At 47.0% G+C, this 16,502-nt stretch overlaps 4 protein-coding genes across 4 annotated transcripts; 1 reads left to right on the top strand and 3 right to left on the bottom strand.

Annotated features, from left to right (window-relative positions):
• Nucleotides 1-378: 378 nt before the first annotated feature.
• Nucleotides 379-4,458, bottom strand: UA08_00790 (hypothetical protein; the record flags this gene model as incomplete). Its single annotated transcript, XM_020260635.1, has 8 exons — nucleotides 379-1,182; nucleotides 1,442-2,005; nucleotides 2,100-2,236; nucleotides 2,778-2,900; nucleotides 2,971-3,746; nucleotides 3,803-4,078; nucleotides 4,142-4,221; nucleotides 4,285-4,458. 8 exons carry the CDS (start codon nucleotides 4,456-4,458, stop codon nucleotides 379-381), a joined length of 2,934 nt encoding a protein of 977 aa, XP_020124768.1.
• Nucleotides 4,459-5,671: 1,213 nt separating this feature from the next.
• UA08_00789 (Nitrite reductase) lies at nucleotides 5,672-9,465 on the bottom strand (the record flags this gene model as incomplete). The annotated part of the gene is made up of 9 exons (XM_020260633.1): nucleotides 5,672-6,680; nucleotides 6,736-6,893; nucleotides 6,947-7,419; nucleotides 7,479-7,681; nucleotides 7,742-8,278; nucleotides 8,344-8,474; nucleotides 8,558-9,037; nucleotides 9,120-9,270; nucleotides 9,320-9,465. 9 exons carry the CDS (start codon nucleotides 9,463-9,465, stop codon nucleotides 5,672-5,674), a joined length of 3,288 nt encoding a protein of 1,095 aa, XP_020124188.1.
• Nucleotides 9,466-10,247: 782 nt separating this feature from the next.
• On the top strand, nucleotides 10,248-13,271 carry UA08_00788 (Nitrate reductase; the record flags this gene model as incomplete). Its single annotated transcript, XM_020260632.1, has 7 exons — nucleotides 10,248-10,551; nucleotides 10,625-10,724; nucleotides 10,786-11,044; nucleotides 11,106-11,341; nucleotides 11,400-11,578; nucleotides 11,711-12,322; nucleotides 12,376-13,271. 7 exons carry the CDS (start codon nucleotides 10,248-10,250, stop codon nucleotides 13,269-13,271), a joined length of 2,586 nt encoding a protein of 861 aa, XP_020124187.1.
• A 226-nt stretch (nucleotides 13,272-13,497) lies between these two features.
• Nucleotides 13,498-16,496, bottom strand: UA08_00787 (hypothetical protein; the record flags this gene model as incomplete). Its single annotated transcript, XM_020260631.1, has 2 exons — nucleotides 13,498-16,301; nucleotides 16,358-16,496. 2 exons carry the CDS (start codon nucleotides 16,494-16,496, stop codon nucleotides 13,498-13,500), a joined length of 2,943 nt encoding a protein of 980 aa, XP_020124194.1.
• Between the last annotated feature and the right edge of the window lie 6 nt (nucleotides 16,497-16,502).

Here is a 16,502-nt window from a genome sequence, read left to right as displayed (position 1 = left end):
CGTAGCGGTATACCAAACGGGAGGCGAGAGGAGAATACCCAAGGCATCTCATTAAATGATCTATGGCTTCATCTTCTGATTTTCCCCTAAATATCTAGGTAGTTCATAGCTTCAAGGCCTCGTCTTTTATATAAGGTTTAAACAGTAATATACAAATTCCCAATCAGTAATGGTTAGCCTTAAATCATGTATATAGACGGGCAAATGACGCAAAAAGGAATACATTCTGCATAATCCTTCATTTTCTCATGATTCGTCGGGCTCACATAATATCGTGATAGCAGAGATAGAATATCGTTTCCGAAATGATCGATACCCATGAAGTTCATTCATATATATAAAAAAGGGCTTCTTCCCTTTTTTTTTGTTTTTTTCTCACTAAACCGCGTCATCAGTCGCGGAATAGGCTTCCACATATCGTCCTGGATATTGTCGCAACGGCAAGGAACCGAGATTCTGAGCCAACACAAACCCTTTTGTGCTGAAATTAGTAAGCACTGTTCGACACCACAGATACTTCTGTGGTGAACGTGAGAAATAGTACTCCTGAGCCGCCCATAGGGGTACCAACGCTATCTGAAAACCGTAGCCTTGGAGACTGTTCCGTCCGCACCCAGCCATGGCTTGACATATCTTGGACGCGAAGTACTCTCCGACTGTCTCAGTATTTGATATCGTTTCATCAGCTATCAGCTGCTGTGCCATTTGCGATGAGGGGCCGTTATTCTGGGCTTGTTCCCAGACATATCGATGCACATGCGACATGACGCTGTGGACAACGACTTCCCCATACCAATATAACATCAGTATGTCAGCTATATAAGGCGTCCGAAATGTGACAGTATCCGGAAACAGCTCATTTAGATCGGATTCGGGGTCGAGATACGGATGTTGTTCTTCCGGCTCTAGGTAGAAAAGGGGCTCTGTTTCCTTGGATTGGAAAGCCTCATACCAGGTGACCAATTCATCTCGCAGAGCATAGCATTTCCACAAGAGCTTCTTTACGGCCGCCGCATTATCGTTATCACTCGCCGCTAAGGATTCAATCTGGTCTGACTTTGCTAGTAACGAAGGAAGGAGAACTAAGATATCGAGTAGCTGATCATATGGGGCATCGGATAGACCGCGCCATTCAGGTTTGGCCAAAAATGTGGGTCTGCCACTTCCGTATGAATCCCAAACCTGTAAGGAGATAGACTTTAGCCATATGTTGGATACGTGATAGGCCTTCGAAGGGTCTTACTGCTGCGGCTCGTATTCGACGAAAGAGATTCATGTCAAGAGGCGATGTTGCTGAAGGCGGTCCTCTTAGCTCCAGCAACCTACAAGCCCCTTTGACATGAAACATCCACCCTTGTGTTCCTCCATATGTTGTGTGAAAGAGCTCGCAAGATAATTAGCTTCCGTAGATCGGTAGACTGAACCGACATTATGAACACACCTCGTATATGGACATGCACATGCAGGTAGCAAGCATGCCATCGTCAACCTGACTTCGATGCAGTCGTGCTCTCACGTGCATCAAGGTCTCATCATAGAAACGCTCACCCTGCCGTGAAATTGACTGGTTCTTCTGGTAAAGATCTCCGATGTATGACAGCGACAAGGCCGACAGAGCCATGTCCAAGAACGTCCATTTCCCAAGATTCTGTGGCAAACCTCTTATCCAAGTTAAAGCCGTCTTGTCTTCCCTTTGCTGCAACGGTCGGTCGGGCAGATAGCGTTCGAGAAAATAAGACAGAATCTGCAAACGGTTTGCATTCGCCGGGTTGACCGCGGTGGGGAACTGCGGACGGGGCTGGCTTTGTTGATACTGCCGCAGCTGCTGGTCCGGCGGCAACTGTCGGGACGACCTGAGGGTGACTTTCTTCATTTTCTGGGTTTCTGTGCTCGAGGCAGAAGCTCGGGTGGGGATGACATAGACGAAATGGCGCTCTTCGCCATAACCTTCGCACTGGTATCCAGTCTGGGCACATCTGTTGCACTTGGGCTTGGCTTTGTCGCACTGCATTTGTTCACAAATCTAGTCAGTCCGGGGGAAAGCAGAGGTAGCAAGCAACGCTGGAGATTCAAGATCCAAGAGGTCGAGGTTCACAAACACTAATCTTGCGGCGACGACATGTCAGGCAGGGACGAAACACGCGCGATCGGGGATTCACATTCTTGCTGACGTTGTCGTCCTGCTTCATGGTGATGGCAGCCTTCTCCGACATGGTCATCTTCTCATTGTGCGGAACTGGATGGACGGGTGTACGACGTCGGCATTCTCATCTCCTACTCTATGCTCCAGCGTCAACAAGGCACAACACGTTTCTTGGATGAAGAGCTTGCTCCCCGCTCAAATCCACCGAAGAGACGGGGAAACACCCCGGGCGTGGGTGTTTCGTTCTGGATGCGCTAGGCCAGCTAGTCTCACGTGGGGTAGCTGGCCAATCAGCAGGGCCCGTCAGCGGCTTGCCCACTGAAAACACGTGCCTGCTGGGTCGCGGCTTCCATGGCGGGCCGATGGCTGGCTGTCCGCGGCTGCTCATTAGCCAGCCCGGGCTGGATCGTTCCTTACGACGATCAGGCCTTGATTATTAATTTATTGTCTATTTGCCGTTTTGAGTTAGCACCCCGCCCGGGTGACCGACGACCTCCAAGAATGTTCAACCAGACGCTTTCTATTATTTCATATATATACACATATACTATTTGCCAGTCTATCATTCATTGTCTCGCCACAACCACAGCCTCTTTTGGCACCGGTCGAGTCCATGATTGCAAGGCCGACACACCCAGGGTGATCACCCCCACGATCCAGATTGACCGCGCATAATCCGTTCCATTATATCGGAAGACGATATTGAAGATAATCCCGCCGAAGTTGCCAAAGGCGCCTACAAGGCCAGACACGATTCCTATCAACTGATGTTAGAAATCTTCTCCGTGGATGAAATGCAAGATAAAACACTGGGAATGGCTACATACCATTAGCAAAGGGATAGACGTGCGGGACAAGGGCAAAGTTGGCTCCGTTGGCGGCTTCGAGGAAAAATGCCGCTCCAGCGACTAACCCGAACATTGTCGCCTCGCTCATCGGGTTAGTCAGTCCGATGGCGAGGAAAAATGCGCCAGAAACAATGGTCAAAAAGGTCAACCAAATCTTCTTAGCCCAGACAGATTTGGTGTGGCGGTAAACATAATCTGCAACATATCCACCCAAAGGTCGAGTAACGACATTCAAAAGTCCAAACATGGCTGCCCACTCGCCGGATTTGGTTTGGCCCATTGTAGGGAAGTTCTTGGAGTAGTAACTCCCCAGAAAGCTGTCAAAGGACAGTTCGGCTCCAAAAGTGCAGGCGTACAGAACAGCAAGAGACAATGTCGGAAGGCTGAAAATTACTTGCAAGGTCTCTTTCCATGTCGGTGCCACTACCAGTTCTTCCAAAACACGGCCCCTGGAACTATCAACTTGGGCTTCGGTGTCTAGCCCAGTTTGCACTTTTTCCTGCATTTTCTTCGGGGTTGTAGCTCCCGAAGAGAAGTTTCCACGTTCTAGGGCTGATGTGGTGGTAATAGGAGTATCAGTTCCTGCAAGGTGGCGTTGAGACCATTTGCCGGTTGGCGTGTCATCGCAAGTGAACACCATGCCCAAGGAGATAACGACGATAATGACAAACGGCACAACGTATGCCACTCTCCATGCTTGGTGCCTGGTGAGGCCGTCGGAAACGAGAGAATTGTATATCGCTGGCATCGCAAAGCTAGAATACCAAATTAGAACTGAGTTCCTCAAGTCAAGTAGGGAAGCTTTGCATACTACGTCACACCGCCTCCAGCATTTCCCAGTCCTGCAGCCAGAGCATTTGCAGAACCAACCACACTCTTGTCAAAGAACCCAGTCGTCCATACTTGACAGGGCACAAAACTGGCACCAAGAATTCCAACGAAGAACCTCAGCGCGATTAGACCATTAGGGTTTGTTACTAAACCTGCCATAGCAGTTGGAATAGCACCAGACATCAACAGGCCAACAAACACCCAACGAGGTCCAAATCGATCACAAAGCGGTCCGGATATAAATCGTACGAGCAGACTATATATTGAGTAGTCAGTATATAGCGACACTTGAAGCAATTTGATGTGACAAAATACGTACGTAGCTAGAAGTGCGACAATGTTTGAGTTGGCCACCTGTGTCTGGCTCATACCAAGGTCCTTTTTGATAGTATCGGTTAACTAGAATTTTCCCTGTTAGCAGTGAAAAAAAAAACCCTAGTGCATTTTCATGGTTTTGCTCACCAGTGGCGGGAAAGCGAACCATGACAGGAACGCCACGAAGAACCCGAACCATGAGAAGAAGAATACCCTTCCATAGCTGTCGAATGGGTTCAATATCGGAACAGATAATGCCTTATAGGTTAGGGGGTTGACGCTGGGGGGCGCCCATAAACTGGTGAATGTGTTGTAAGCCATTTTGTTGAGTGGGTAATGATGCGATCAAGCAATGCGCTGTGTGTAGAGAGGCCTCGGATGTGCTGTGTATCGTTCATCCAACTGGAACTGTTGATGCCTTGCCGTTTCTCAAGATTCCGAACAGAAGGGATCTTCTTCGATGACCCGGGTATATATACAAAACAACGATGTGATGATCACAGATGACTGCCCGGCATCATCTAGTCAATGGAAAAGAAAATGATCACGGCTATACCGGTATTTCCGCGGTGGGTAGACGTGAAGTCTGAATTAAATATTTAGCTGCAGATGTCAAGCGCGACAACCAAGCTGAAAATACACAGTATAATTATATAGTTGGCGATGACGCTAGTCACTGATAAGTGGTGGGCTGTGTGAGCTTGGTATTTAAGTTGTTAGTCTAAATCGACAGGAGTATGGGAAGCGCGAGAAAACAGCCATGATCTACCACAACAATGCCTTAGAGTGGTTAAACGAGTGGTAACCGAATAATGGCCGCAGAAGAAACGAAATGGGAGCAGAAAAAAGAAAATAACAAGATAACCATACCTCAGCCCATTGGACAGGAAGCTCTGGCATGCATCGCCTAGCCCTAGACGTCAAGGCTCGTTTGCATCATTCATGCCACTCTTCCGCGAACATATTAGATAGTGCATAGTATATGATACCTAATACTATGGTACTCGAATATGATTTCGAAAAACGACACATCTCCGGATTGAGATTCACAGAACCACACTCCGCGGAGGACTTCTCCGGATTAATAAATGGTAAATTAGTGAGATCGGTGGATCAAACTCCATAATCAACATTAAGGCTCTATGCAGCGATGATTAACTGGAATACCTAACGCGATCGAGGTTGAGCTTATCGTTCGCGCTGCCAGGGCCGGGAAGCAGTGGAGAGAAGGGCCCACCCAGCTTGATAAGGACAATTATGACATCGCTGATTGGTTTTCTCACTCTAAGGTGCTTTGATTGGTTGGAGCAGATCGCACGTGCATCGTGGAACCCTAACTACGTTGGACATTGTTATTGTTGTTTCTGCTATGGGGAAAAGACTGACTAGGATGAAGAATTAAGATATATATTCAAAGAGTATGGGTATAAAATTATTATTGTCTAGCAAATGCACAGTTGCAAACAAAAAGAAATCATGTCTCTCGTAATCTATGTATGTATATATATGTATAACTATGATATAAGTAATTGCTTCACCAATCAATCCCGTTGGCGCCACCGCCACCCACGGTAATTTCGCGAGTCTGAACTTTGATATCGTGGATCTTCTTTCCTCGCACACCCTTGTAGATCTTGTCAACCTTTTCAAATGGGTTCTCTGATTCGGTTTTCTTGATCTTCCATTTTTCCGTCCCAAGCACCGTGTCAAGTTCATCAGTAGGCGGTAACTTCAGGTATACCCAGCCATCCTCTCGTTCTTCGGCAGGAAATGTAGCAATGTTCATCGCTTCATCATTCGAGCATCGACCGGCTTGCTCGCCGTTCAAGTCAAAGTTGCGCTTGTGGTATGGACAGGATACCCAGTACTTGCCCGAATCGTCATCGCCAATAAGACCATCCGAAAGCACAAATGCGCGCTTGTGAGGACACATCTGCTGCGTCGCGTAGTATTTGCCTTTGATCTTGAAAATGGCCAACTGTGTATCGCCCCGTTTGATGTTGGCAGATGATACTTGCGGTTTCGCATCGGAGAAATGGCTGGCTTCAATGACCGGCTGCCATGTCACGCTAGACCACTGATGGCCCTTAAAGTCATCGCTCGCCGAGTCCTTCGGCCAGTATGCTGGTCTATTTTGGTCACGTTCTTTCACCACTTCCACCGTCTCAACGGTCTCCGATGTGTTGCCAAACTGCTCAAAATATTTGCGTCTCTCTGGGTTATTGATGGTTTCCGTCCACTCGCAGAAATAACTGCCGACAAGTTCTTCCATTTGTCGCTCCATATCTGCGCATATCCCAAGCTTATCCTCCAAGATAACTTCTTGTAGGTACTTGAGACCCCCAGGTAGATTTTCAATCCATCGCGCTGTACGCTGAAGTTTGTCGGCAGTGCGAATGTAAAAGATAAGGAAACGATCCACGATAGGAACAACTTCTTCCGGCGGAACATCTTTAGCCAACAGCTCTGCATGTCGTGGCTTGGCACCTCCATTGCCTCCAACAAAGATATTAAACCCCTTGTCGGTTGCAATAAGACCAAAGCTATTTTGATGTTAGTTAGCCAGAAATATCAATAGTAATATTGATGATATCTTACTCTTTACTCTGTGCCTCAGCACATTCCCTCACGCAGCCAGACACGCCGCCCTTGAACTTATGAGGACTTCGAATACTCTTGTATCGTTCTTCAAGACGAATGGCCATACCGACACTGTCGCCAACACCGAATCTGCACCAGGTAGTTCCGACACAACTCTGAGGTCCTATTAGCTATTGATTTCTTGTGAACAAAAGACACCACCGCATACCTTGACTGTTCTCAGCGACTTAGCGTATGCATGGCCACTCTCCATACCGCCATCTATCAGCTCAGTCCAGATGGCAAGAAGGTCTTGCTTCTTGGCACCAAACAGGTCGATTCTCTGACCCCCCGTGATTTTACAATACAGGCTGTATTTCTTCGCCACCTGTCCGATAGTAATAAGCTTTTCAGGGGTAATTTCACCACCGGGAACACGCGGGACAACTGAGAAAGTTCCGTTGCGCTGAATATTGGCCAGGAACCTATCGTTTGTGTCTTGAAGCTCGTGGACTTGCTTATCCATGAGATGGGGATTAAAGAGACTTGACAAGATTGAAGCGATGGCTGGCTTGCAAATCTCACAGCCCAGAGAATCGGGGTTCTTGGCACAAGCTTGCATAACTTCGACAAACGTCTTCAATTGCTTGATGGCAATCACATTATACAAGTCCGCACGCGAATATGGAATGTGGGGACACACTAGTGGAGGTTCAGTGTCTTGTTCAGTTATTGAGCAGATCAAGAGCAGAAATACTTACAGTGGTTGGAAACCTCTTGACCCAGTTCAAGCATGGTTTTGTTGAATATAGACTGGACTAATGGCATACAACCTCCGCATCCGGTGCCAGCCTTGGTGCAAGATTTTACTTGTGCAATTGTTGAACAAGTGCCATTTTTAACACTCTCCACTACATCACCTTTGGTAACATTATGGCAAGAACATATCTGAGTGTCATCGTCACTGGCGAATAGATGATCAGCAATTCTCTTTCAAGTTCCGGTAAAACACGACGAAACTTACAGATCATCCGCATTCTCTTCACCGCCGTTCTGTGCGCCTAGTATGAACTGACTCGGAGGAACGTCTAGTTCCTTCTGAGATTTGACCATTTGGTTTAGCTTGATGTAGTCTTTGGTATCCCCAATCATCATTCCACCCAGTAGGTACTTTCCATCCAAAGTGAAGAGGTATTTCTTATAGACAGCACCAAATGGATCTTTGTATGTCAACGCCTTGACTTTGCTGGCAGTTTTTTTCTGTTCTCCCGATTTTTCAAATGGTCTCAACTTCTCAATCGATGCTCGGCGGCCAGGCAGGAATCTTGGCCCATCTCGGTCTGCGAAGAAGTCACCGAAGCTGGCCACATCAACACCGAGCAACTTCAACTTTGTGCTTAGATCTGGACGATGAAAGCGCTTTCGTTCCTTGTCTGAATGGGTCAGGTTGAAAGAGAGCACATCCGCCATTTCAATTCCAGGAGCGATGATGCCGAAAGTCTGGTTCTCCCAGCTGGCGCACTCTCCCACGGCATAGATGCCAGGGACCGATGTTTCGAGACTGCAGAACATGAAGTCAATTTGAAGATGCCAACGAGCGTGTATCTGTTTTCCATGCTTGCATACCTTTCGTTGATGATAAACCCTCCTCGAGGAGCACATTCAATGCCAGCTTTGGCGCCGAGTTCATCACGTGGCTTGACTCCGATCTGTCGATGTCCTTGGGTCAGCTCTTGCCGAATGCAGTTAACTGTGCACTACGGGAAGGTGCAGCGCCTACCGCAAAACAGATACAGCAACAGTCGATTTTCTCGCCATCTTCAAACACTAAACCGCTCACATTGTTCCCTTCGTCTGTTTCAATTCGGGCAACCCTCTTCTGATGCATGACGTCCAAGCCGAGTTCTCGAATTTTCTCGGTCACCAGTCCTCCTGCGTCGGCGTCTAACTGCCGCGCAAGAACATATTTGTTTCTGTCGATCAGCTTGACGCTGCCAAAGTCCCGTAAATCGGTCATGGCCTTGGCTGCTTCGAGGCCTAGCAAGCCTCCGCCCACAGTGACGCCCGTTTCGCCTTTGTGGTGGCTCGCAAATTCAATAAGTCGTTCCAAGTCAGTGATTGTTCTATACACGAAGACGCCTTTGGCATCATAGCCCGGCGTAGTCTCAGGAAGCATGGCATCAGAGCCTGTTGCCAGGATCAGCAAATCGTAGGCAACCCATTGGCCAGTCGAAGTATAAACTTGTTTCTTCGCAGGGTCGATTTCTGTTACGCAAGTGTTCAAGTGATAATTGAACGACCCATCCGTGAAGGATGAGTACTAGCAAACGTCAGGTGAGGTTTTTTCTTTTTTTCTTTTTTTTTTCCTTTGGGTCTATGGGATTAGGGGTTTTCCTGCTTACCCATTCTTGCGAATTCAGATATAAGTCCTCAACTTTCCGGTGCTCAAAAAACGTCGACAATCCAACGCGATTATATGCTAGGTGCTGCTCTTCACCAATAACTACTATGTCATATTCTCGTCGCTCGGCATCCAATTTTAGTAATTTTTCACTTTCCGTGTCAGCGACTCTTGCACATGGACCTAGGACCCGGTACATACATGAAGGAGATGGCGACCATTCCCAACCCTACAATAACGATCTTCTTTCGTCCGGATGTCTTCTTCTCATAGTGCTGATGGTGACTTTCGCCGTTGGGTATGGTGCCCGCCGTTAATGCGCTGGCTTCCTCTGTTGGAACCGCCATGGTTTCCATTATGCTGGCGTATCTTGAATCCCTTGATGACTGACATGTGAGAAAGGAAGAAGGACCAGTATATAGGACTCGATAGTGGAGGCCCGAGGGGCAATTTAGCCCTGACCCAAATTTCAGGCCATAACTCTTTTCCACACCTGGCCAGCAGCAATTTGCGAATCAGTTGCATTGCAACGGTAAGAGATTGGCTCCAGTTGTACTCTTAGCGCATACTTTATCTAATATTAGTGCGGCTACGTCGCTGTCATCGCCAGAAGCGGACCAAACAGGTGCATCAACGATCATATCTCTGTCATTCACTTGAATAATTAATTGTAAGGAGAAAGACTCCGCGGAAGGCCTGGAATGGCTTGCCGCTATTCCACATTGGATTTGCTCCTGATAAGGATATCTAGCCGCAATCCTGATTGGCTGCCGGAATGAGCCTGCCCTAATCGCCACATCGGGTAATGCTTCAAAAGAAGAAAAATATGCCAGCTTAGGTGGAGTCTAGCTGGATGATCTTTCTGTGGTAGGATGTCTCTCCATGTACCGGTATCTCCCGCCGCAGACTCGAAGCAAGGTTTACTACGTCACATTACACATAGACTGGATTTCCGCGGGTGCTACTTCAAGCTTTCTAGGCTGTTCTAAGTGATATATCCAGCCCTACGAAACTGACAGATTCAACTCACTGCTGTTGAATGTTCCCCTCAGCTATTCCTTTTGCTCCCCTAAAGTACTCACAATTCTCCGAATCCCAGCTTTCGAGTTGGATGGCTTTTTGATGGAAGATGGCCACGATAACACAAACCATTTTGCAACAGCAGAGTGTGCTGGACGCACCTCATAAGCTGTATCCCACAGTGACCTCTCTGTCTCTTTCCGAATCGCAACTTGACAGTGATAGTGCCTCCGATAAATCAGATTCATTGCCCGAGATTCCTCTACCGCCGCCCTCTAAAGCACCGACAGAGGTCTTGAGTGTTGATAAGGACACGCCCGATAATCATGTACCCCGTGATCCAAGGCTAATTAGGCTCACTGGCGTGCATCCATTCAATGTCGAGCCTCCACTGACGATGCTCTTCAATGAAGGTATGAGCATCATTCACAATCCGTAAAATTTTCCGAATGGAACGTAAATTGACTGGTTATTGAATAACTGTAGGCTTCCTGACGTCTCCGGAGCTGTTCTACGTTAGAAACCATGGTCCAGTTCCTCAAGTGAGCGATGAAGACATCCCAACATGGGAGATCAGTATTGAAGGGTTAGTTCTGCCTAGCTCGGCATATGGAATGGCATTCACTTACAAACCCAATACCTATCAGGCTCGTTGAGAATCCTATAGTGCTGGATTTCAAACAGATCCTACAGGAATTTGACCAAATCACTGCACCCGTCACTCTCGTGTGTGCTGGTAACAGGCGTAAAGAACAGAATCAAGTCCGAAAGTCGAAAGGTTTCTCATGGGGAGCGGCCGGCGTCTCGACTGCCCTGTTCACAGGTCCAATGATGCGAGATGTCATCAAACGAGCAAACCCATCCAGAAAAGCCAAATATGTCTGTATGGAGGGGGCTGATAAATTGGTAATACTGCAATTTACCTCTGGTCTCTAAAAATGTATTGTATACTAACACTTCCTGGTAGCCAAATGGGTATTACGGGACATCTGTGAAACTCAACTGGGTCATGGACCCTAACCGAGGAATTATGCTGGCACATAAGATGAACGGCGAGGATCTTCGTCCTGACCATGGACGCCCATTGAGAGCTGTAGTTCCAGGACAAATCGGCGGTCGAAGCGTTAAATGGCTTAAGAGACTAATCGTAACCGACAAACCCAGCGATAACTGGTATCATATTTATGACAACCGAGTTCTTCCGTGAGTTTTTCCCTTGTTTTCATTTGAACTGATTCATTACTGACTTTAAGGCATTCAGGACAACCGTTACGCCCGAACAATCGGCTAAAGAAAGCAAATGGTGGTACGACGAGCGATATGCCATATATGATCTCAACGTCAATTCAGCTGCTGCTTATCCCCAGCATAACGAAGAGTTAAATCTGTCAACTGCCGACCCAATATACACTGCAAGAGGATACGCTTATGGCGGGGGTGGTAGGCGTATAAACAGAGTCGAAATTTCACTTGATAAAGGCAAATGTAAGTTGACTCGTTTTCCGTATCACAATGCATCTCGACACCTGACATCTATTTTTTTTCATGCAGCTTGGCGACTAGCAACCATAGAATATCCCGAAGACAAATATCGTGACTTTGAATCTGATCTCTTTGGAGGTAAAGTTGATATGTTTTGGCGCGAGACTTGTTTCTGCTGGTGCTTTTGGAACCTAGAAATTCCAGTTGAAGATTTGAAAGATAGCGATGCAATTCTTGTTCGTGCCATGGATGAAGCCCTCAATTGCCAACCTCGAGACATGTATTGGTCTGTTCTCGGTATGATGAATAACCCCTGGTTCAGGGTTGCAATCATCAGAGATGGCGATGTTCTGAAATTTGAACACCCAACCCAACCAGCCCTGATGCCTGGTGGCTGGATGGAGCGGGCTAAAAAAGCTGGCGGAGATCTAACAAACGGTCGATGGGGTGAAGTATCCAACAACGAGGACTCATTCTCTAGCAACGAGAAGGCAGTGGAGGAGATCTCCATGAAGAAAGAGGGATTGAACAAAAGGATCGATATTACGGAGCTCAAAGCACATATTTCTCCCCAAGAACCTTGGTTTGTCATAAACGGCGAGGTCTATGATGGCACAAAGTTTTTGGAAGGTCATCCTGGTGGTGCTCAGAGTATCATATCAGCAGCCGGCATGGATGTATCTGAAGAGTTTCTTGCAATTCGTGAGTATTTGCTTTCTTTGATTCTACCACTTTCGAATCTAATAATATTATAGACAGCGAGACTGCGAAAGCAATGATGCCGGACTATCACATTGGTACTCTTGATAGAGAGTCCCAGGAACTTTTACAAAAAGAGTCCGAAAATCAATCTTCCTCAGAGACTCCGGACGAGATATATTTGCAACCTAAGGTGTGGAAGAAGGCAGAGCTCTGTGCCAAGCGCTCTATATCGTGGGATACTCGCATATTTACCTTCAAGCTCGAGTACGATTTGCAAACTCTGGGCCTGCCCACCGGCCAACATCTTATGATCAAACTGAAAAACGCTTCTACCTCCGAGTCCATCATCCGCGCATATACGCCCATATCAGAAACCAACCAGAAAGGAACACTCGACATTCTCATCAAAATATATTTCCCGACAGAAACATCCAAAGGTGGCAAAATGACCGCGGCACTTGACAAAATGCAGATTGGCGACTTTGTCGACATTAAAGGACCAATTGGAAAGCTGATTTATCGTGGTAATGGCCGAGTTATTTTGAATGATAAGGAGCGGTTTGTAAAATCTTTCCGCATGATTTGTGGTGGAAGTGGCATCACCCCCATCTACCAAGTTTTGAGAGGTGTCATGAGCAACCCCAACGATTCAACAGAGTGTACCGTGCTGGATGGCAATAGATTGGAAGAAGATATCTTATGCCGAGAAGAGCTGGATTCTTTTGCATCCATGGCCGATAGACGGTGTACGATCCTGCATACCCTAACAAAACCATCAAATGACTGGAAGGGCCTTAGGGGTCGGATAAGCGAAGACTTATTGAAAGAGTATGCAACCCCCAATGAAGACAGTCTGGCTTTGATATGCGGACCCGAAGGTATGGAGAGTGTTGCAAAGAAAACGCTACTTAAACTGGGATGGAATGAGAACGATCTAGTTTTCTTCTAATTGATTTAGAGGCGCGCATTTTGTTTTTGAGGCGTCTGGTTTAGCTTTTTTGTATATAGATCACCTTGATATATTATTTGCATGCTCGACGGAACGAGTTTACGTATATATAGAATGGCAACGACAATAAGTGACGAACAACTTCTCCCAAGTCATCAAAGCAAATCTTCTATACCCTCGACAACCCTAGTGAAGAGGGGAAAAAGCATAATGCTTGTCTAATGACTTAATAATATTGCTTCATGTCCAATCGCACAAGAAGGTACTCAAATATACTTGATGTACCTTTTGCAGACATAGTCCCGCTCCCACCAAGCTGATTAACTCTAGACTTGGACAAGGCCCTTTTATCATCCAAGCTCCTCAGAAAGCGAACAAAGGTACCCACCTGCTTTCTAAACGTGACATGGAGTCGATAGACAGTCTTTTCGTTCTCATTGCGAATACCACTGGCCCCATCAAGTCCAGACAAAGGCATAAAAGCCAGGATGGTACCAAATACGTCTTCTAAAAGCCTATTTACTTGCTCAAGGCCACGTCGTCGTTGTCGTGGTCGATCTTGTGGCTCCAAGAAAAGCGAAAACAATATTTGATTGAGAACGTCTTCGTGATATTTACGTAACCGATGCAGAGATCCGGCAATCTCAATGGTCCCGTCAACATCGCCGTTGTCTATAGAGGACTCGATTTCGGAGAGTGTGGCTTCGAAGCGTTGCCAATTCGCGCCGATGGCTACTTGGAAGACGTAGTCATTTAGAGCCGTTATGAAATGATGAGACTCAATGCGGAATTGCTGGAAGATGTTATGCGTGTCTCCTGACAGTGACCCGCGAGCGGTAGAATCGCGCACAAGACTGTTCACAACAGAAACCATGCGTAAGAGTCGTAGTAGGTATTTGAATAGCATGTCGTATTTCTGAAGCGATTGCGACGTGATAACGCTTTCTATGGTAGTTGAAGGCTTGTACTGCAAACGGAGGAAATCTAGCGCCTGGATGGAATTGGGGTCCTTGCATTTGATCAACTCATTCCCAGTAAGGTCACGGATTCCAAAACTTAGGTTACCAGACACCTCCTTCCCCTTTGTGTTTGCTGTCTCTGGCTGCGTGGACAAGGCAGGGTCATTCTCGGTGGCATCGTAACATTCACTAAGGAGCCCCATGAGGACTAATCGTAGCTCGGAGCTCGCTGGAGGCCATGTGTCCCGATTTCCTAGGCGTAATCCTGTATGGAACCCACCTCGGGCTACACCTGATTTTCGCTCGCCGCTTGTCATCTCCGGATCAAACAGCGATTGTGACAAGCGCGAAGCAAAGGCGCCGTCGCTCAGAAGGTGGAATCGCCATTGTAGCATTAGGTGATAGCGCAGCTTGTGTTTTTTGAAAAGCAAATGAAGGCAGGAGAAGTCAACAAGTTTTGCCTGCACTGCTAGAGTTGGACCGAGCGAAAGGTATAAAACCGAGCCTAGAGGTGGTCCAAAGGCTGTGTCATGGTGTACAAGGGACTGGGGGCTGAAGAACTCCCTTTCTTCGGTATCTTGATACAGCTTATCAGATTCCATGTATGAATTATCTGCCAGGAGCCCAGTGACATGTTTTCCGTTGTCGAGATTGATAAGGTCGAAATTCTCGGTAGCATCATTTTCATACAATCCTTTCTTGTCATGCTCCACATAACCATGCTGTGTCCCAGGTCGAGATCTTGCAGTATCGCCACTATTGTATCTGGCAATCTCCCGGCGAAGCCGAGTTTCATACTCTATGGCCCTTCTTTGTATCTGCTCAATATGCCCCCAGGAGAATGCACATGTAAGACTGGGGGCTTGTGAAGCCTCAACGACATCGAGTCTTGATATGGGATGATCTGGCTGATTGCGTTTGAGTAAACGAAGTGCTTTTCCAGTTTCGAATAGCAAGTGTGCTTGCTCGGCAGGCAAAGATGAGGGCATGAACTCGGGATGGTAAATGAACTCAACAGTTTCCGATTTGAGGGCCGTGCTTGTTTGAGCTTGAGGGTATTCTAACTCTACAAAGCTGTTTTTAATTGAATGTCCCTCGGCAAAGAGAGTCTTTTCGCTCTTGAGTCCAATCCATGACTCAACCAAACTTAACCACGGTTTTGTGCATCGATGAATTATCTCATGTAGAGTGTTTGCCAACCAAGGTACCCGTTGTTCATGATCTTCGCACTTTGATATGAGTACAGATATAACCTCGCTTTCGCTCCTGGCTCTTTCTGCTGCGGTAATAATTTCTGCCAGAGTGCCAACTAGGTCGCCACACTTTTGAAAGAGGTTGTAGACCTGTATTAAGGAAACGTTGACTCGTAGATGTCCCGAAAGCTGCTTTTCAAGACTGTAGAGCAATACAGAAGCCGCACTAGCTAAGCTAGAGAGTGCAGCTGGTTGTTCAGGCACCGAAGAATTTACTCGGATGAATCTCCGTATCTTTTGCACGTTGGTGCCGCAACGCGAAATATCGCTAATCATGCCATCCAGAGCTGTCAGGCTGACTCCAGTTATACGTATATCACGCAGACTCTTTTCGAATAACTTCTTCTGCTCGTTATACTGGAAGAGCACTGAATTCCATCCAAGCCCGAGACGAATGAACGAGTCCAAAAATACCGAAGAATGTATTATGCGGCCCGAATTCTCCAGCCCACTCACGGTAGCTCTGTGCGATAACGCAGCATCGAATCCTCTGTTACCAAATTCACTTAGATAGGCGGACGCAGGCTCTTCATAATGGCGGTCCAAAAATCCGTCCCAGGACTCTAATTTAGGTCCATCTCTCGGCGTTTCGTTGAGAGCATCTAATATCGAGTCTATTGTCCATGGGCTCTCTTCATCCTCAAGCGAAGGCTCCGAATCCGTCTTGCCGTCGTTAATTGTAACCTCAGCTACATCGTTCGAAAGCTTGGTCGACGTATTTTCAGTATTGTCCGTGCCGTAAACGTTGATCTCGTAAAGTAAAGATTTATTTTGATCGAATTGGTGGATCGATGTATCGAAAATGCCTTTTGGTGAATCTACAGATGAGGCGATCAGCGATAGTTGAAGAAGAAAACGGGGAAAGTAAACGAACCTGGGTTGGCTAACTGCAGATGGATCGGTTCGAGGGGCGGAAGTGATTCAAGCGTAAAGCTCGAAGACTGCCAGAGATCGTTGAGCTTAAAAGCATCTTCAATGTCATTCCCAGCATCCATTTTGTGGACGCCGGCCATAATGGC

This window comes from Talaromyces atroroseus (genome assembly GCF_001907595.1).
Source record: "Talaromyces atroroseus strain IBT 11181 chromosome Unknown scaffold_0, whole genome shotgun sequence".
In the NCBI taxonomy this organism is placed as follows: Eukaryota; Fungi; Ascomycota; class Eurotiomycetes; order Eurotiales; family Trichocomaceae; genus Talaromyces; species Talaromyces atroroseus.
This window is presented reverse-complemented; position numbering and strand designations above follow the sequence as displayed.